Source organism: Aquarana catesbeiana, linkage group LG06 (genome assembly GCF_042186555.1).
Source record: "Aquarana catesbeiana isolate 2022-GZ linkage group LG06, ASM4218655v1, whole genome shotgun sequence".
Classification (NCBI taxonomy): Eukaryota; Metazoa; Chordata; class Amphibia; order Anura; family Ranidae; genus Aquarana; species Aquarana catesbeiana.
Window position 1 is genome coordinate 266138180 of NC_133329.1, and position 22308 is coordinate 266160487.

Genomic DNA, 22308 nt, shown 5'->3' on the forward strand with positions numbered 1-22308 from the left:
CGAATACATATCGGTCTAAACTGAGGAAGAAATTCGTTTTTTTTTGTTTTTTTTTTATTTGGGATATTTATTATAGCAAAAAGTAACATTTTTTTTTTCAAAATTGTCGGTCTTTTTTTGTTTATAGCGCACAAAATAAAAAACGCTCTATTTTTGGGGAAAAAAAGGACATCAATTTTATTTGGGTACAACGTCGCATGACCGCACAATTGTCAGTTAAAGCGACGCAGTGCCGTATCGCAAAAAATGGCCTGGTCATTAAGGGGACAAATCCTTCTGGTCCTTAAATGGTTCAAGTACACCTAAAACCAACATTTGTATTTCTTGGTTGTGGCAAGGAATGTCAATTATTTTTTTTTTTTTTTTCATCTGCGTTCAATTGAGTTCAAGTAAATAACATTTTTGAAGTATTTTTTAATGACATTCATCAAGCCTTAGATTGTACTAAGCATCTTTCGTAAGAACATTTGTTTGCAAAATTTATTACGGTATGACCAGCTTTAGGGCCCTTTCACACGGGCTGTCCGATCAGGTCTGCCTGTCAGTTTTTCAGGTGGACATGATCGGACCCTCCAGTCTCCCCTATGGAGCAGCAGATGTCAACGGACACATGTGTCCGCTTACACCCACCGCCATCTGATCCGATCGTGCCTGCAAAAACAGACAGATGATGGTCCTATTTTCCATCCATCCGGTAGATTGGATTGGATGGAAACGAACAGGCAGTTCGTTTCCATCCGATTTCCCCATAGAGGAGAGTGGGACTGTGTCCTGCAGAGCGGAGCAGACATGGATCTGTCATCTGCCTACTCAGCAAGGATCATTGGAGTGATCCCCCACTGAGCAACTAGAATCCGCTAAACAGAGGTTCTTTTGTCAAAGCTTAAGGCCCCTTTCACACTGGGGCGGTGGGTGCATCGGTGGTAAAGCGCTGATATTTTTAGCGGCTCTTTACCGTCAATTTCGCGGCGCTATTCGTTCGCTAACGCGGCGCTTTTACCCCCCGCTAGTGGCTGAGAAAGGGTTTAAACCACTGATGCAGCAGCGCTTTGCCGGCAGTATAGCCGCGCTGTCAATTGATTTCAATGGGCAGGAACAGTGTATACACCACTCCTTCACTGCTCCAAAGATTTTTAGTGTACTGCCAGCACACCGCTCCAATGTGAAAGCCCTCAGGCTTTCACATTGGAGAGACAGGAGCGGCTCTTTCAGGGCGCTTTGCAGGCGCTATGTTTAGTGCTGTAGCGCCTGCAAAGTGCCCCAGTGTGAAAGGGGGCTAATTGAACAAGCTGAAGTTAGAAGCTGATTGGCTACCATGCCCAGCTGCACCAGATTTTGCATGTGCCAGTTTTAGTAAATCAACTCCATAAAGTCCACCCATCTATTACCAATAATGTCACTAACCCTTTGCATTTGTCCTGCAGCTCCTGAATTAAAAAAAATTAAAAAAAAAAAAACGTAAAGTCTGTATAATGTTTTATATAATTGTATTTTCAGTTTTAACCTGTAGTTTATTAAAAACACACAAGACTGCACAAAATGTTTGTTTTATTATATGTTTTGTTTGTTCATCAGTAATCCAAGAGGAAGCTGAAGTCATGTCCTGGCTCATGTTCTGTAGGCTCTTTGTCTCTGCAGCAAGAAAATAAAGAGAGCACGTTGTTACGTTTCATAACCGCTGTTATATATCCACACTATTGTGTGGAGGTATATCCATACCACTGACAGCAACCAATCAGATTATAATCCTGTTTCTAACCTGCACTGGGTTCTGGTGTGCTCTGTTAAAGTGTATGTAAACCCTAAGATTAAACTTATTTGCTCCCTATTTTTCTGTGAAATATACAGTTGAAAGTGTGTAATAAATACCTGTTGATTCTGCCAGAAATTTTGTGATAAACCTTAGATTAAAGTGGAGTTTTAATGAAAAACAAATTGTGGACAGGCAGGATTTTTACTGCAAAACAGACATACCATGTCTCTTCCACATTAACCACTTCCTGCCCTGCCCAATGTAAAATGATGGCCAGATAGGAGCACTACTATCCTGGGTGGATATCATATGCAACCTCTGGGTGTGTGCCTCATGCATGCCCTAGGGCAGTGATGGCGAACCATGGCACCCCAGATGTTTTGGAACTACATTTCCCATGATGCTCAACTACACTGCAGAGTTCATGAGCATCATGGGAAATGTAGTTCTAAAACATCTGGGGTGCCAAGGCTGGCCATCACTGCCCTTGGGCCACACAGCAGCGCAATCTTTTGCCCGTTGACAGATTGTTGTACCGGTCTGGCCCTGGTACCATGTGACCAGTCACAGCAATCACATGTCAATAGTACACATTTTCATTCATAGCCATTCACTGTGTACTATTGTGATCTCTGTGATTGGTCACAGTGATCACATGGTACAGGGGCCAATCACAGTGAACCTGTACCATGTCGCCAATTACAGCTATCACAATAGTACATAATGGCACATAAACGGATGTCATTCATAAAAATGATCGCTTATAACAGTGATCAGTTCAACCATAATGAAGACCATCAATCATAGTGAAAAAAAAAACCTCACCACCTCCCCAGAGCAGTACAGCGTCACTATGGTGACACTGTACTGCTCTGGTCACAATATGTTAAAAAAAATGGAAAAAAAATATTTTTTTAACACTGATCGTGTGTGAGGAGGAGATTGCGTGGTAACAGCTTGTTACAGCTTACAGCGCACACCAATCACACTGATTGCCCCCAGTAATAAAGAGGACTTGTCTGTCACCAGCCCATCTGAGTACCTGTCGCCACCCATCAGAATACCCAAGTACCTGTCACCAGCTCATCAGAGTACCTGTCACAAGCCCATCAGAATAAACGAGTACCTATATGCAGCCTATCAGATTACCTGAGTACCTGTCTCCAGCCCATCAGAGTACCCGAGTACCTATCTGTATGTAGCCCATGCCTCATAGAATATACCTTGAGGTGTTTGCTTTCCAAAATGGGGTCATTTTGTGGGTAATTCCACTGTCCTGGTGCTCCAGGACCTTCAAAAGTGTGATAGGAAGGAATGAAATTATATGTGTAATTTATGCTCATATAACGTCTGAAGTTACTACTTCAATGTTGGACCTCTCTATGGGACCAGGCTGTGTAAAAGTCTCACACATGTGGTATCGCCATACTCAGGAGTAGCAGAATGTATTTTGTAAAAAAAAGTTTTAATTTTCTTTCCACGTTTTTGAAGACTTTTAGAAAAAAATGAACCGTTCAAAAGACTCATTATGCCTCATAGAATATACGTTGAGGTGTTTGCTTTCCAAAATGGGGTCATTTTGTGGTTAATCCCATTGTCTGGTGCTCCAGGGTCTTCAAAAGTGTGATACTGTAGGTCGTTAGGAAATTTTATGTGTAATTTATGCTCCTAGAACGCTTGATGGTGCTCCCTGCATGTTGGACCTCTGTATGTGGCCAGGCTGTGAAAAAGCCTCACACATGTGGTATGGCCATTCTCGGGACGAGATAAGTATAGCAGAATGTATTTTGAGGTGTAATTGGAAGTATGCATATGCTGTGTGTGTGAGAAATAACTTGGTAAAAAAAATTATTTCTTTGTTTTCCCAAGAATTGTGGGAAAAAATTACAACTTAAAAAAACTCACTATGCCTCTTACTAAATACCGTGGACTATCTACTTTTGAAAAAGGAGTCATTTGAGGGGTATTTGTACTGTCCTAACATTTCAGGGCCTCAAGAAATGAGCTAGGCTGTCAGTGCATTAGGTGTGATCAATTTTCAATGATTTGCACCATAGCTTGTAGACTCTATAACTTTCACACGGACCAAATAATATGCACTTATTTGGGTTATTTTTACCAAAGATATGTAGCAGTATACATTTTGGCCCAAATTTATGAACAACAAATACTTTTCTTTTTTTCCAAATGTAAGCTCTTTTTTCACTTATGTCGCAAAAAATAAAAAATCCAGTGGCGATTAAATAGCACCAAAAGAAAGCTCTATGTGTGTGAATTTTTTAAAATGTTGTTTGGGTACAGTGTTTCATGACTGAGTAATTGGCATTCAAAATGTAAGAGCACTGTAAGCTGAAAATTGGTCTGGGCAGGAAGGGTGTAAAAGTGCACTGTACTGAAGTGGTTAATTTTTTAATATTTCAAAAAATTGTGGCAAATGATTACAACTTCGAAAGGCTCACCAAGCCTCTTACTAAACACCTTGGACTATCTACTTTCCAAAAAGGGGGGTATTTGTACTGTACTGGCATTTTACAGCCTCAAGAAATAAGATAGGCCATCAGTACATCAGAATTGATCAATTTTCAAATATATATTCCATAATTTGTAGCCTCTATACCTTTCACACAGACTAAATAATATACACTAATTTGGATTATTTTTACCAAAGAAATGTAGCAGAATACATTTTGGCTTAAATTTATGAAGAAAGATTATTAACTTGCAAAATTTTATATGAACGAAATTAATAAAAACGTGTTCTTTTCAAATTTTTGGGGTATTTTTTTTGTTTATATAGCAAAAAAATAAAAAAACCCACTGTTGATTAAATAACACCAAAAAAAGCTCTATTTGTGTGAAAAAAAATGATAAATTCATTTGGGTACAGTGACTGAATAATGAAAAGTAAAAATTAGCCTGGCCAGAAAGAGAGGGTGAGTGTGTTCAGTACTGAAGTGGTTAACCACTTGTCAAATTACGGCGGGGAGGTGCGGCTCTTGTTCTGGGATGTCGTCATAGGACGGTGTCCCCGAACGGCCACTCTTGTGCGCAGTGCGGCGATCGCGGCCACGCCATGTTGCTTGGACGCGGTGCGACCCCGATCTCTGTAAAGAGCTGCGGCTTTTTAACCATGAGATCGGCTGTGTCCAGTCGCAGCCGGTCACATGTAAACATGGAGATGACGGTAATTGGCGCTCCTCGCCTCACACTGACAGTGTGTGGTGACAATGAGCCGATCAGCGGCATCTCCTCTCAGGGGACATCTAGATATGTAATCAGGGCACTGATGATCAGTGCCCTGATTACAATAAAGCCCCCACAGTGCCAGCAATCAGTGGCCATTAGTGATGCCAGTCAGTGCTGGCTACCAGTGCTACCCATCAGTGCCCATCAGTGCCCACCAGTGCCACATATCAGTACCCATAAGTGTGGCATATTCGTGCCTCCTGATCAGTGCCCATCAGTGAAGGAGAAAAATTTACTGACAGAAACTAAGAAAAACATTTTTTTTTTAGGGAAAAATAAAAAACACAGAAGTGATTAAATACCACCAAAAGAAAGCTCTATTTGTGGCCTGGGCAATTAAAATGCCTGAGGATTGATACGGAAGCCGTCGGATTAAAGCTGTCAGCGGCCGGAGGGGAGCTCAGCTTTCAGTAAATTAGTTTTGTAAAAGTTTACCAATTGTCCTGTGAAAGGTAAACCTGTCAACAAAAAAACACTAATGTGGTTACAGAATCAACACATGTACTTTAAAGTAGACGGCAAGTTATGCACTCAAACATACGCTGAAGGCAGTAATGACAGCCTCTTCAAAGAAGTAAAAGCATCTAAAAAAAATCATTCTATAGCCATAGTTTATAAATTGTATTGTGATGGTCCTGGGACCAGCAATACTTTGAGCTCTTCCTCTATAGGTAGTCTGCTGAACTGAGGCCAGGAGGTGATAACGTCAGGGCTGTGAGTCATTTTGAGACTCACACTGGAAGGCCAATAACATATCTGTGAATTTAGGAACACAGCATTATCTTTGATGGCCCACCATATGAAATGCAGGATTCCTAGAAGCAATGGCAAAATCGACATGTAAATGATCCAAACTAAAGCGGGATTTTCAAGACACTTTACATTGTTGTGACTATAGTCAAGGTAGCATACATTTTTAGATAGCGTTAGATTTTTGGGTGGAATTCTACTTTAAGTCTAAACCAGTGTGGTTTTAATAATGCTTTATTCTTCACTGAGAATGTACTTAAAGAAGAAAGTAGGTATGAGCAATGTATTCTTTGTTGAAGGACACTTGAAATGAAACATGATTGCTACATGCTATATTTGGTACAAACCATTGAATGCACATTGACAGGTGCTGTAGGCTACACTGGTGCCGCTGAGCAAGTAATCAAATCACTTTGAATCCCTGTTGTCCATCTGACATTCACCAAGATGTGCCTGCTTTTATCCTGTTTCGAGTGAGTGCATTACTACTGAATTAAATATGTTACAATATTGCTGCACTTAGATTGGCGCTGCTTGTCTGTTTTTCTTGTATTCTTCCCAGAGGTTCTTCTACTCTTCAGCGTGCTACCTTCCCTGTTCAAGCTATACTCCCTGTGGTTATCACCCAGGCTATGGACTTTTCTTAAAAACCCTGTACCCCTACCATGAGTCATTCTTAAGATAATTTTATTCATTTATTGACTCTCTGCTGCTCAATGGTCAGAACTTTGGACTATATGTTCAGTATTCTGACATTATAACCATTCTCTCATCACCCCAGATGACACAGCTCTGCCTGCTTACCTTAGCGTAACAATTATTGTGTTTTTACATTTGTAATCATAAACTGCCCTCTCAGATTAAGTGAGCTCTTACCTTAGAAAGAGTCTGGCTTTGGTTTTGCCAAGAAGTGTTGCTTTATTCCCTTCAACTAGAAGCATACAACCCTCTCGAAGACCCTGAAAACATAGTAAGAAGAATTGCTAGTGAAGAAAATGTCATACCTTTCATTTGCTAACCAAATAAATACATATGCTTCTGTGCATATACTGTATATATTATTGTAGCCCTTGTAGTTTATGGGCTCTTCCTGCATATGGGGGTACGGGCAGGTAGCTGTAGTGAGTGTCTGCAGGAACCTGACATTGCACCTGTGATCCATTGGTTGTGGGTGAAGCGCTGTGCAAATTCCATTTAAAAAATCAATAAATGCACAGGTTTTTACTAGCAAAATAATGTGTTTTTTTTAATTTATTTATAAACGGTGACTTAGAATTTAGTCTCATGGTTGAGAGATTAAAAGCAAATTACATGTACGTGATTGACTTTAAATGGTTATTACCAGGATGATGCCTGCAGCTACAGGCATTATCCTGGTATTGTTTTTTTTAACCGGCAGATGAATGTTTTTTACAGGCAGCGGGGGGGGGGGGGGGGGGACAGCCCCCCCCCCCTGCGCCAGTGGCTCTACGAGCTCTACCATCCCACCAGCGAGCCTGGCACTGAAGAAGGCAGTTCTGTCGGCTTGCCGTAGAGCTCATTGAGGACCGGAAGGTTCCCAATGAACTCCATGGTATGGGAAACTGGAAGCGACGAATATTGTCATCACTTCTGGTTTCCCCAGATGTAAACAGCGCCATTTTTATATTTGGAAAGTATCTGATCACACCAATCTTGGTGTTAACGCTTACCGATGTGAAGATGGGGGTCTTTTAAAAAATGGTGCCCAACAGTACCAACTATGAAGTCGTTTTGCTCGCCAAAGATGGGTTAATTTTGTTTATCCAGCGGGTTCAACAGAAAAACTGACTCGATTCCCCCATCCACATACTCACTGTGAATAAGGAAATCCTCCCTGCTGAGCTATTGTATTTTGACAGTGGGGAATGATCGAGCAGAGAGAATCCAACAGAGCAGTTGTACAGAAATTGACTGGAAGATCGGCATCTGTACAACTTCAGTGCCCATACATGGATCGACTCAGCCAAACTTTAGTCCATGCATACATATTGAGTGAAGTGAGTCTGCAGAGACAGGGTCACATTAGAGGCTGTGTCATGGCTCTGGAGCAGGACTCCCATAATCTTCCAGTCCAGGAGAGTCTGGGTAAGCCCAGAGTAGGCAAGGCTGTTGCTGAGGATATGCAATCTATATAGCTGCTGTGTAGAGACTATCTCAATTAGTTCTTCTTAGCTAAAAGTAATTGTAACAAATATCCATGGTGTACAGAGTATATAATTAAAGAAAAAAAATAAAATAAAATAAGGGTATCAAAAATATAGTTAGGCTTTATCTCCAAACCTCTTGTTGGTGGCAGCATAGCCTAGAATTGCCCTTGTACAAGGCATTAGTAGGACCTCATTTAGAATGTGAATGTGAGTGCAGAGAAGGGCAAGCAAACTGATAAAAGGCATGGAGAAGCTCAGCTGTGAGGAAAGATTACAGCAGTGGTAGGCAAACTTTGAGAGGTGGAGATCTACCTGGACAACATAGAAGAGATCAAAGATCACTGCTGGGTGCAGCATTTAAAAAAAAAAAAAATTAACAAGCAAGCCCCCAATAAAATTTAAAGACGACGTAAAGAAAACTTTAAGATCTAATAAAGCTAATGTCACTGTAAAAAAAAACTGTCTACCTTAAAATTTCGCTTTAGTGAGAAACTGCATTCACTTATATTCACAATTTTTTCATGTTTGTGGAGTAAGTGGTCACCCCCACAAGTCTGATGCTGGAGTTCATCATGAAAGCAGAACATCTAGTACTGAGGGCTGATTTGCTCAACTAGTCTCAGGCCTGGCTGTCTGCTCTTATTTCTGACCAGTGTAAGTAGTTTATAGGGAAGTGTACAGAGGTCAGTAGTATGTAGGGCAGTGTACACAGGGTCAGTAGTATGTAGGGCAGTGTACAGAGGTCAGTAGTATGTAGGGGAGTGTACAGAGGTCAGTAGTATGTAGGGGAGTGTACAGAGGTCAGTGGTATGTAGTGCAGTGTATTGAGGTCGGTGGTATGTAGGGGAGTGTACAGAAGTCATCAGTATGTAGGGCAGTGTACAGAGGTCAGCGGTATGTAGGGCAGTGTACAGAGGTCAGTAGTATGTAGGAAAGTGTATAGAGATCAGTAATATGTAGGGCAGTATATAGAGATCAATAGGATAAAGGGCTGTAGGGAAATGTACAGAGATCAGTAATATGTAGGGCAGTATATAGAGATCAATAGGATAAAGTGCAGAGTACAGAGGTCAGTAGTATGTAGGGCAGTGTACAGAGGTCAATATTATGTAGGGGAGAGTATAGAGGTCAGTAGGATGTAGGGCAGTGTACAGAGGTGTGTTGTGTTTGTTACAATATGATTTTTTTTTTAGTAATCAGACTTACGATACATGGGACATAACATTACACAAGTGGTTGGTCATAGAGATATTGTCAGTTTTTTGGCTTGAGTAGATTTCTCAAACAAATGCTGTTTTATACAATGGGGGTAAATATTGTCGTATTCAATTAACAGACTATTGTCTCTATAGCTACAGTAAACAAGTAAGAAATGTACTTGTCTGAGGTTCTTTCAGCTCTCAAACTGAAAGAATGACTGTTAGATTACTCTCAGGTGTTGGCTTGATTAGACAATGGTACGTAGATACTATTTTTGTATTCAATTGACAGTTTGCAACAGTCCATTGTTTCTACAGCTACAGTAAACAGGTATGTTTTCTGTTTGGTAACTATGGTAAACAGCCTGACACATAAGGGGGGTGAGTAGGGACAGACACACACACACACACACACACACACACACACACCATCATGCTGTAACATCTGACGCCACTCATGATAGAAGAAACTTGCCTGATGCTCAAGGAGAATCAATGGAGATCACGAACATACAGTAACAGAAGATAAGTAACCTTTAAGTGTATTTGTACTATTATCCCTTTCATGACTAAGCCTATTTTTGAAATTTGGTGTTTACAAGTTAAAATCTGTATTTTTTGCTAGAAAATTACTTAGAGTTCCCAAACATTATATATATTTTTTTAGCAGAGAATCTAGAGAATAAAATGGTGATTGTTGCAATATTTTTTATCACACGGTATTTGTGCAGCGGTGTTTTAAACGCAAATTTTTGGAAAAGTGACACTTTCATGAATTTTAAAAAATCCAAACAGTAAAGTTACCCCAATTTTTTCGTATAATGTGAAAGATGATGTTACGCCGAGTAAATAGATACCAAACATGTCACCCTTTATAATTGCACGCACTCGTGGAATGGCGACAAACTATGGTACCTATGAATTTCCATAGGCGATGCTTTAAAAATTTTTTACGGTTACCAGGTTTGAGCTACAGAGGAGGTCTAGGGCTAGAATTATTGCTCTTGCTCTGACGATCGCGGCGATACCTCACATGTGTGGTTTGAACACCGTTTACATATGCGGGCGCGACTTCCGTATGCGTTTTCTTCGCCGCGCGAGCTCACGGGGACAGGGGCGCTTTAAAATTTTTTTTTTTTTTTTATTTTATTTTTTTACTTTATAAATTGTGTTTAAAATTTTTTTTTTTTTTTTTTTTTACTTTTATTGCTGTCACAAGGAATGTAAACATCCCTTGTGACAGTAATAGGTGGTGACAGGTACTCTTTATGGAGGGATTGGGGGTCTTAAAGACCCCCGATCCCTCCTTTACACTTCAAAGTATTCAGATCGCCGAAAACGGCGATTCTGAATACTGTGTACTTTTTTAAATTTGGCGCCATTGGCAGCCGAGTAAACGGGAAGTGACGTCATGACGTCGCTTCCGCGTTTACAACGAGAAGGCTGTAACGAAGCCGCTCACAGCTTCGTTCCAGCCCGCCCCCAGCCGCCGAAGGCAGCCGAATGGACACCGGGCCTCCTGATCGCACGGGAGGCCCGGTAACAGCGGCGGGAGGCGGCGGGAGGGGGGGATGTCCCCTCCCGCTCCTCCGGTATAACAACCGAGCGGCTTTTAGCCGCATCGGTTGTTATACACGGGTAGCCGATCGTCCACTGTAAACAACGGTATCGGGATGATGCCTGCAGCTGCAGGCATCATCCTGGTATAACCCCGGAAAGCCGAGTACGCATATCTGCGTACGGTCGGAGGGAAGGGGTTAAAGACCATAGGCTGTTCAGTTTGCTAGGCATTTTGCTTTTTATAGATATCTGTCAGTCTTGTATTGTATTCCTAATATTGTAATAGTTTTTGTATGTACAGCATCTTTGTATAGTAAAGCACATTTACACACTGCAGAAATCTCAGCTTCCTTGCTTACACCACAGAGTAACCTTGCTAGATAGACGCAAGCAAAACATTCGGGGGCTCGTCCGGGATCTGTGCTATAATTTAATTGAAGCGGACCTGTTTTTCTGTAGTGTGTTGTGTAGCTTGTGCTAGGTAAAATGCTGTGTAAGCTGTTTAGGAAAAGCAAGGCTGCAGAGGGTTCTGGTGGCCAGAAGGAAGTGTGCAGCTTACCTATCTGGGCCAGAGAGAATGAGTGGGAGCCTCTTGCTAAAGAATTGAAGTATGCTTCTCCCTTGAAGCTGACTTGGGGTGATAAATCTCAGATCATTTTGTAGATTTTAGCCTTAAGGGGTTGGTTTTAAGTAAAAAAGAGAATAGGACAGCGTCCACAGTAGGCTGGTATTTCCTTAATGCTATTTACACTGAATCACAGAGAAGGGAGAAGGCAGAGTCAGAAGTTAAGGTATTAAAAGACAGCTAGCAGTTGCTTCAGAGTGTGTGCGTTCAACTGCTAGTTGGGCTGATGTTTTGGAAGAGCGGTGTGCAGCCCTCATGACCAAATCAATTAATGCCTTAAGGAAAAGGAAGGGCCGTAAACCTGTTAGTAAAGCCAGGGTATGTGCCATTGTCACATCCCAAAATTGGGATGGTGAGGATGTGCTCTCCTCAAATGATAGTGAGGATGAGGAGATAGAGTTTGATATTTCGCATGATGATCTGCTAGTGCGAAAGAAAAAGTATGCCACACCTCTCATTACTAAGCATAGGAAACGGCAACATGATAGAGAGGATATGGCAGATGGGGAGGTGCATTATCGCAACCCCAGAGATGTTGAATTTGAAGAAGTACGGGAGTTTACACACACTGAACTCCATGAGCTGGCAAAACAATACAAACAAAGGTCTGGGGAGCCCCTATTGACCTGGCTCCTACGCTTATGGGATGAAGGTGTGGACAGTGTTGTTTTGTCAGGGAAGGAAGCAGTAACTATGGGAGTGTTAACCCATGATCCACAATTGCGTCAGGCAATGCGAAAAGCCCGAGAGTTTAGCGTGAATTTTTCACTGTTAGACCTCGTGAGAGATGGAATAGTCCGAGTATACGCTAGTCCTACTGACCTGGAAAATACCTACTCATGGAGAGGAATAGGAGAGGGTATTTCCAGGTTACGTAAGATGGGTTGTATAACCGGATTAAATACGTTTCCAGAATGGATGGGTCCAGATACGGAACCCTTTACGTCTGCTCTGTGCCCTAAGCTGATGAAGTCTGCGCTTTTTAATCAGCAAGATTCATGAAGCCACAACCCTTTTAAGCCAGTTGGGGGAGCTAGAGGAGACTAAAACAAAACCTGTCAGGGCAGTAGATAAGGTCAAGGCCAGACAGGAAGAATACAAGCAGAAAAGAACAGAGAAGAAAGGGAATGGGGTAGAGAAGACAGGAGGTGAAGAGAAAACCAGGCTTGTTATTTCTAGGAAAGAAATGTGGGTGGACCTATTAAAGGCAGGAGTACCTAAAGATGAGATAGATGGGATTTCTACTGCAGAAATGCTGAAGAGGTGGAAACATTTAGTAGGGAAAACTGTCAGGGTTGGAAACACTACTCCTAGTGAAGATAACATCAGCGTAGACTTAGAGGAAACAGAACAGACCCCTCCTGTTAGCCCCAAACCAATTCCCAAAACTGAACATGAACCCAAATCCCTTTATCCTGGGGAGGAATTAGAAAGAATCAGAAAAGGGGATTGGGAGGTTCCTTATCCTTTATGAAGGGAAGGTGAGTCTCCTGTAATAGCTGTGAGGGCAGTGACAACAGGAGACCGACGCCCATATGCACCTGTCACTGTATGGTGGGGGAAGTCATCTTCTCCTACATATGTAATGGCTTTAGTTGATAGCGGAGCCAAAGTTACACTTTTGCAAGGAAATCCTTCCTATCACAAAGGAGAATTGATTTATGTAGAAGGTTTGGGAGGGCAAACTACACCAGCAGTTAGGATACGGGTGAAATTGGCTATTGGCAAGGGATAAGGATTTATGACAAATGTTTTGGTATCGGAGTTACCTGAAAATTTTCTTGAGATGGATGTACTTAAAGGTCAGTCAATTCAGACTGAAAGAGGTACATTCACATTCGGGTATCCTGATAAAGCGTATCTGGTTAAAGCGGTGAAGGCTGTGGTCAGAGGTCATGCAAAATGGACCCCTGTTTACATTCCTCCACCAGAGAAGCCAGTCTGTCTCAAGCAGTACAGACTTCCTGGAGGCCACAAAGAAATTGGGGAGACTATTCAAGAACTGTTGAGAGTAGGGATCCTGCTGTAAGTCCTTTCTCGTCTCCGGAGTTCCCAGTAAAAATAACCTGATGGGACATATAGAATGACTGTGGATTACAGAGGTCTAAACAAAGTGGCACCTTCATTGAAGTCAGCTGTACCAGATATGATCTCAATTGTTGAGAAAATTGCTAAAAATGCAGGAGAATATCATGCTGTGATAGACCTCGCTAATGCTTTCTTTTTGATTTTAATAGACCCAGAGTGTCAAGACCAGTATGCTATGGTGTGGGACGGCTGCCAGTACACTTTCACTGTCCTTCCGCAAGGCTATCTTCATTCTCCAACGATTTGTCATGGACTGATTGCCCAAGATTTAAGTACCCTGAATTTGAAAGTCGCTGTGTTTCACTACATTGATGACATCATGATCTCTGGGACAAAATAAGATGTAACTGAGGCTGTTCAGTTTGCTAGGCATTTTGCTTGTTATAGATATCTATCAGTCTTGTATTGTATTCCTAATATTGTAATAGTTTTTGTATGTACAGCATCTTTGTATAGTAAAGCACATTTACACACTGCAGAAATCTCAGCTTCCTTGCTTAAACCACAGAGTAACCTTGCTAGATAGACGCAAGCAAAACAAGAGGTCACTAGGATGTAGGGAAGTGCACAGAGGTCAATAGGATGAAAAAAAGTGTACAGTGATCAGCAGTATGAAAAGCAGTGTATATGGATCAGTAAGGCAGTGGAGAGGGGGGGTCAGGAGGGCATGGTGCGAGGGGGGGGTCAGGAAGACATAGTGCAGGGGGCTCAGGAGGGTGCAGTGCAGGGGGGGTCGGGATGACATGGTGCAGAAGGGGGTCAGGAGGGTGCGGTGCAGGGGGATGAGGAGTAATAACTGATGGGTAGAAATGGCCAATAATCCAGGGATCAATTAGAAAGAGAGGGCTGCTGAGTACAGAGAGAGAGAGGAAAGCAATGATCTTCACATCACTCGTTCCTGCAACTTTGCAGGAACATGGTTAACAGGGAGGAGATCTGAGGGCCAAAATTCACAGGAGTAATAGTTTGGGCGTGTTGAGGCAAAAGCCCAAACCCACCCGAGCTATTCGGGAGGCAGCGCCCGCCTCTTTGCATACGTGCGGGTGTGAGCTGCCTCTGCAGCCTAGGATTGGGTGACTGCCACCTGTGCCATTCGGGCACCTCTCGGGGAAATCACTAGGTCGGCAAGGCAGGGATCTATTTGCAAGCTACTGGTTATCTTCCTGCGGTCTACCAGTAGATCGCAATCGACAGGTTGATGACCCTGGGATTAGAGAAACTGATTTTATTCTCTCTTGAGAAGAGGCAAGTAAGAGAGGATATGATCACCGTGTGTAATAACATAAATGGTCCATATAGTGAGTTTGCGGTGGAGTTATTTAAGGTCATGACTAGGGATGAGCCGAACACCCCCGGTTCGGTTCGCACCAGAACCTGTGAAATCAAAAGTGCTCATTTTAAAGGCTAATTTGCATGGTATTGTCCTAAAAAGGGTTTGGGGACCCGGGTCCTGCCCCAGGGGACATGTATCAATGCAAAAAAAAGTTTTAAAAACGGCCATTTTTTCGGGAGCAGTGATTTTAATGATGCTTAAAGTAAAAAAAAAAAAAAAAACCCTTTGGGTCTTGTATGGATATTAAGGGGAACCCCGCACCCAAATTAAAAAAGGAAAGGTGTGGGGCCCCCAGGCCCTATATACTCTGAACAGCAGTGCAAACAAGACAGGGACTGTAGGTTTGTCGTTAAGTAGAATCTGTTTGTAATTTTGAACTGGTACATTTTTAACGTGTTTAGCTCCAGCCAAAAAATCTATTTTAAGCTTTTTGGAAAACCTAGGGAAGGTTTATCACCCCTGTGACATTTGTTTTGTTGTCTGTGCTCCTCTTCAGAAGATTTCACCTCACTTTTTGTCCCAATGACAAATGTTTTTTGAAAATTTGGGGTTTTTTGTGAAACAAGGATTGGTGATAAAGCATCAGTGGAAAGGAGTAAAGTTTTTCCCATAATAACTCTTACAGGAGAGAATTTCCCTTCCTAGGGGTAGATTTCATCTAACTTCCTGTTGTCTCCTTCCGTTTGCAAGTAGGAGTCGTTTGTAAGTTGGATGTTTAAAAGTAGGGGCCTGCCCTATATACTCAGCAGAAATTTGGGCCTTAGGTGTTGTTGTGGCCACAACACTGTAAGCCCTCACAGGGCCCTGCTGTGAAATATTAGATCAAGAGTTGTAATTACATGCCCCTGTTGAACAGGAGCAGAAAAATTGGGCCTTTGGTGGTGGTGGTGCTGGTGCCACAACACTGTAAGTCCTCACAGATACTCTTGGTGGGCGCAGAAACAGGCCCTGCTGTGAAATATTAGATCAAGAATTGTAATTACATGCCCCTGTTGAACAGGGGCAGAAAAATTGGGCCTTTGGTGGTGGTGGTGGTGCCACAACACTGGAACCCCTCACAGATGCTCTAGTTGGAGCACAGGAACTAGCCCTGCTGCAAAGAATTGCATCAAAAATTGTAATTACACGCCCCTGTTAAACAGGGGCTGAAAAATTGGGCCTTAGGTACTGGTGCTGGTGCCACAGCACTGCAACCCCTCACAGATTCTCTAGTTGGAGCGCAGGAACTAGCCCTGCTGCAAAGAATTGCATGAAAAATTTTAATTACATGCCCCTGTTAAACAGGGGCTGAAAAATTGGGCCTTAGGCACTGGTAGCGGGACTGGCGGCGCCCAGAACCAAAAATGTTCTTACAAGCTATCATCATGATCATTGAGGAGGAAGAGGATAATTACTAAGCATCAGCATAGGCAGTCTTTGAAGGGATCTGACATTTCAAAAAAATGTATTCAGTTACATCAGCATCAGGTGCTTGGTAGCTGGTGGTGATCCAAGACTGATTCATTTTTATGAAGGTCAGTCGATCGACCGAGTCGGTGGACAGACCCACCCTGTGATCGGTTACAAAGCCTCCAGCAGCACTGTGCGTTCCGAAAGAACGCTGGATTCAGGACAGGCCAGTAGCTCAATTGCATACTGTGCAAGCTCTGGCCAGTGATCCATCCTCAAGACCCAGTAACCCAGAGGATTTTCGGTGGGAAAGGTGTCCAAGTCTGATCTTGCCCCTAGGTAATCCTGCACCATGTGAATCAGACGCTGGCGATGGTTGCTGGAACCAATCAGACCTTGGGGCTGCGGACTAAAAAATTGTCTGAACGCATCGGTTAGACGGCCACCTTCTCCACCGCTCCTTCTTTGACTCACCAGAGCCTCAGTTGGACGTTGTCCAGAAACAGGAGTTTGTAACCTCCCAGTCTCTGGGAACGCGTTGCACAGGCCTTTCTCCCGAAGATGTTTCATCTTCTGCTCCCTCTGTGACGGCAAGATAAGGTCCGCAACCTTACCCTTGTAACGTGGATCAAGGAGGGTTGCAAGCCAGTATTGTTCCTTCTCCTCGATACCACGAATACGAGGATCCTTCCGCAGGCTTTGCAGGATCAGGGAGGCCATGCAGCGTAGGTTTGATGAGGCATTTGGTCCGGAGTCCTCTGGGTCACTAAGGACGACATGATCCGCAGCCACCTCCTCCCAGCCACGTACAAGTCCATGTGTTTCTTGGGACTGTAAATGATCCCTTAACCACTTCAGCCCCGGAAGGTTTTACCCCCTTCCTGACCAGAGCACTTTTTACAATTCGGCACTGCGTCGCTTTAACTGCTAATTGCGCGGTCATGCAATGCTGTACCCAAACGAAATTTGCGTCCTTTTCTTCCCACAAATAGAGCTTTCTTTTGATGGTATTTGATCACCTCTGCCGTTTTTATTTTTTGCACTATACACGGAAAAAGACCGAAAATTTTGAAAAAAAAATGATATTTTCTACTTTTTGTTCTAAAAAAAATCCAATAAACTCAATTTTAGTCATACATTTAGGCCAAAATGTATTCGGCCACATGTCTTTGGTAAAAAAAATGTCAATAAGTGTATATTTATTGGTTTGCGCAAAAGTTATAGCGCCTACAAACTAGGGTACATTTTCTGGAATTTACACAGCCTTTAATTTATGACTGCCTGTGTCATTTCTTGAGGTGCTAAAATGGCAGGGCAGTACAAAACCCCCACAAATGACCCCATTTTGGAAAGTAGACACCCCAAGGAAATTGCTGAGAGGCATGTTGAGCCCATTGAATATTCATTTTTTTTGTCCCAAGTGATTGAATAATGACAAAAAAAAAAAAATTACAAAAAGTTGTCACTAAATGATATATTGCTCACACAGGCCATGGGCATATGTGGAATTGCACCCCAAAATACATTTAGCTGCTTCTCCTGAGTACGGGGATACCACATGTGTGGGACTTTTTGGGAGCCTAGCCGCGTACGGGGCCCGAAAGCCAAGCACTGCCTTCAGGATTTCTAAGGGTGTAAATTTTTGATTTTACTCCTCACTACCTATCACAGTTTCGGAGGCCATGGAATGCCCAGGTGGCACAAACCCCCCCCAAATGACCCCATTTTGGAAAGTAGACACCCCAAGCTATTTGCTGAGAGGCATGGTGAGTATTTTGCAGCTCTCATTTGTTTTTGAAAATAAAGAAAGACGAGAAAAAACATTTTTTTTTTCTTTTTTCAATTTTCAAAACTTTGTGACAAAAAGTGAGGTCTGCAAAATACTCACTATACCTCTCATCAAATAGCTTGGGGTGTCTACTTTCCAAAATGGGGTCATTTGGGGGGGGGTTTTTGCCACCTGGGCATTCCATGGCCTCCGAAACTGTGATAGGCAGTGAAGAGTGAAATCAAAAATTTACGGCCTTAGAAAGCCTGAAGGCGGTGCTTGGTTTTTGGGGTCCCGTACGCGGCTAGGCTCCCAAAAAGTCTCACACATGTGGTATCCCCATACTCAGGAGAAGCAACAGAATGCATTTTGGGGTGTAATTTCACATATTCCCATGGCATGTTTGAGCAATATATCATTTAGTGACAACTTTGCGCAAAAAAAAAATAAAAAAAATAAAAAATTGTCTCATTCCCGCAACTTGTGTCACAATATAAAATATTCCATGGACTCGACATGCCTCTCAGCAAAACGCTTGGGGTGTCTACTTTCCAAAATGGGGTCATTTGGGGGGGTTTTGAACTGTCCTGGCATTTTATGCACAATATTTAGAAGCTTATGTCACACATCACCCACTATTCTAACCACTTGAAGACAAAGCCCTTTCTGACACTTTTTGATTACATAAAAAAATAATTTTTTTTTGCAAGAAAATTACTTTGAACCCCCAAACAGTATATATTTTTTTAAAGCAAATGCCCTACAGATTAAAATGGTGGGTGTTTCATTTTTTTTTTCACACAGTATTTGCGCAGCGATTTTTCAAACGCATTTTTTTGGGGAAAAAACACACTTTTTTAAATTTTAATGCACTAAAACACACTATATTGCCCAAATGTTTGATGAAATAAAAAAGATGATCTTAGGCCGAGTACATGGATACCAAACATGACATGCTTTAAAATTGCGCACAAACGTGCAGTGGCGACAAACTAAATACATTTTTAAAAGCCTTTAAAAGCCTTTACAGGTTACCACTTTAGATTTACAGAGGAGGTCTACTGCTAAAATTACTGCCCTCGATCTGACGTTCGCGGTGATACCTCACATGCATGGTGCAATTGCTGTTTACATTTGACGCCAGACCGACGCTTGCGTTCGCCTTAGCGCGAGAGCAGGGGGGACAGGGGTGCTTTTTTTTTTTTTTCTTTATTATTATTATTTTTTTTATCTTATTTTAAAACTGTTCCTTTCATTTTTTTTAAATCATTTTTATTGTTATCTCAGGGAATGTAAATATCCCCTATCATAGCAATAGGTAGTGACAGGTACTCTTTTTTGAAAAAATTGGGGTCTATTAGACCCTAGATTTCTCCTCTGCCCTCAAAGCATCTGACCACACCAAGATCGGTGTGATAAAATGCTTTCCCAATTTCCCAATGGCGCTGTTTACATCCGGCGAAATCTAAGTCATAAAATGCTCGTAGCTTCCGGTTTCTTAGGCCATAGAGATGATTGGAGCCACTCTGGTCTCTGATCAGCTCTATGGTCAGCTGGCTGAATCACCGGCTGCATTCTCAGGTTCCCTGTTGAGACAGGAGAGCCAGAGAAAAACACGGAAGACGTTGGGGGGGGGGCATTCCCTCCCACTGCTTGTAAAAGCAGTCTAGAGGCTAATTAGCCGCTAGGATTGCTTTTACATGAAAGCCGACCGCTGGCTGAAAAGAATGATACCAAGATGATACCTAAACCTGCAGGCATCATTCTGGTATAACCACTCAAAGTCGTGAATGGCGTACCTGAAGACAAAAAAATGGTTAACAATAAAGCACAGTAAACGGTAAAGTATAAAAAATTGCATACCTGAAAAGCAAACATGATAAAACATAATAACAATAAAACATTGCAGAATAGAATACAGTAAAAAAGAGCAGAACAATAGAGAGAGAATAGAGAGAGAAAGAACAATAAAACAACAACTATTATTTTTTATTTTATATTTTTGTTTGTGTTTTTTTTTTTTTTTTACACTTTTTTTTGTAACTAACTTTTATAACTGTAACCGGTTCCAGGTTCGGGTCTCTTAAAATGCGATGGCATCTTGGGAGACCCTGTGAAAGTGTGCCTAGTCTGTGCAGTGCTGTACCCTACGCTAATACTCAACTAGTGAATGGTAGCGTTCAAAACATTCACCAATGCAAAGACCAGGATTGTCAGGACAGGAGAGACAATAATAGCGGTTGTCACACCTATATCCGCGCTTGCTGCAGACACGACATCTTTTTTGGGGGGGTTCGTTGGGTAGGGGTACTCGGGAGGACATAAAAATGCCTCTCATGCAGCCGACTGCATTTGGTTGGGGATGTGAATGGGGGAAGTACGGGCGCTGCAGAAGTGGTGGGTTCCCAATTAGGATTGGCGAATGCAGCAGGAAGGGCATTATGGGCACGACGGGCCTGTGTTTGTCTTTTTGGTGGCAGCGGGACACTACTTGTGCTTGCCACCTCACCAGCTTGAACTGCACTTATGGGACTCGCCACGTCACCAAGTGTTACTGCAGTGCGGGTTTGACTACGACCGGGGTGTACTAGGCCGCTGGTGCTTGCCAGTTCACCAAAACGCTACAAAAAAAACTGTTAGCGATCGCAGGGATCAGGCCTGACTCTGCGAACGCTGCAGTTATTTGTTTAGTGTTTTGTAAGTGATAGTGATCGATCGATACTGCACTTGGGTGGGCTGGGCCGGGCGCAGGGGAAAAACGCAGGTGCTAGCAGGTATCTGGGCTGATCCCGCTAACACTGCGTTTGTGGGAACCCTAAACTGCTGGGGACGCTAGTATAGATCTGATCAGATCAGATATTGATCCGATCAGATACTATACCACCAAGGGAGGTGTACGGTGCGTGCGTGGGTGTTAGCGGTACTGGCGCTAACCTGACGCTGCCTGGGGCTGGTGCTTGTCAGTTCACCAAAACGCTACCAAAAAAACTGTTAGCGATCGCAGGGATCAGGCCTGACTCTGCGAACGCTGCAGTTATGCGTTTAGTGTTTTGTAAGTGACAGTGATCGATTGATACTGCACTTGGGTGGGCTGGGCTGGGCCGGGCGGAGGGGCAAAACGCAGGTGCTAGCAGGTATCTGGGCTGATCCCGCTAACACTGCGTGTTTGGGAACCCTAAACTGCTGGGGACGCTAGTATAGATCTGATCGGATCAGATATTGATCCGTTCAGATACTATACCACTAAGGGAGGTGTACGGTGCGTGCTTGGGTGTTAGCGGTACTGGCGCTAACCTGACGCTGCCTGGGGCTGGTGCTTGCCAGTTCACCAAAACGCTACCAAGAAAACTGTTAGCGATCGCAGGGATCAGGCCTGACTCTGCGAACGCTGCAGTTATTTGTTTAGTGTTTTGTAAGTGACAGTGATCGATTGATACTGCACTTGGGTGGGCTGGGCTGGGCCGGGCGGAGGGGAAAAACGCAGGTGCTAGCGGGTATCTGGGCTGATCCCGCTAACACTGCGTTTTTGGGAACCCTAAACTGCTGGGGACGCTAGTATAGATCTGATCGGATCAGATATTGATCCGTACAGATACTATACCACTAAGGGAGGCGTATGCTTCGTGCGTGGGTGTTAGCGGTACTGGCGCTAATCTGACGCTGCCTGGGGCGACGCATATCACCGCCAGGCGATCAGGGGGCTAAACCTTTATTCGGTAATAAACGGCGGGTGCCCTGACACTATAAAAAATAAACGAACTAACCAGCGTCACCCGTAACACTTATACGGTGATCAGTGGTGAAAGGGTTAACTAGGGGGCAATCAAGGGGTTAAAACATTTATTAGATAGTATATGGGGGTCCCTGACGCTATAAAACGCTGACGGCGAACCTAAATATTTACCTCCCTAACTAGCGTCACCAGCGACACTAATACAGCGATCAGAAAAATGATCGCTTAGTGACACTGGTGACAGGGGGTGATCAAGGGGTTAAAACTTTATTAGGGGGGGTTAGGGGGGTACCCTAGACCTAAAGGGGGCTACCACTCACTGCCCTAACACTGTAACTGTCACAAACTGACACCATGCAGTAATCAGAAAAAAAAAAAAAAAATACTGCTTGGTCTCAGTTTGTGTGGGGGGGGTGATTGGGGGGGGATCGGGGGGCGATCGGGGGTGTAAAGTATGCCTGGCATGTTCTACTGTGTTGTGTGTAGTGTTGTGCACTTACATGTCTTCTCTCCTCGGCGCTGGAACGGAAACTGCCAAGCCGAGGAGAGATGACATCACATCCTCTGCCTGTGTGAAACTACACACAGGCAGGGGAGGATTCCGATTGGCTGGGAGCGATCGCGAGGGGGGGGCCACGATCGGATGGTCTCCCCCTCGCCTCCCAACGCTCCCAGTCAAATGCCGACCGCCGCTGG

The 22308-nt window shown here is 43.2% G+C and overlaps 1 protein-coding gene across 4 annotated transcripts in view; it reads right to left on the reverse strand.

Moving 5' to 3' along the window:
- Positions 1-1470: 1470 nt before the first annotated feature.
- Positions 1471-22308, reverse strand: part of LOC141146764 (alpha-aspartyl dipeptidase) — a 123170-nt gene continuing 102332 nt past the window's right edge. For all 4 annotated transcript variants that reach the window (XM_073633315.1, XM_073633316.1, XM_073633319.1 and 1 more), the window contains exons 8-9: positions 6626-6708; positions 1471-1632 (exon numbers count right to left, since the gene is read on the reverse strand). In XM_073633315.1, coding sequence (XP_073489416.1) covers positions 1572-1632; positions 6626-6708 — 144 coding nt within the window. In that variant the 3' untranslated portion in view covers positions 1471-1571. The remainder of the gene's footprint in view (positions 1633-6625; positions 6709-22308) is intronic.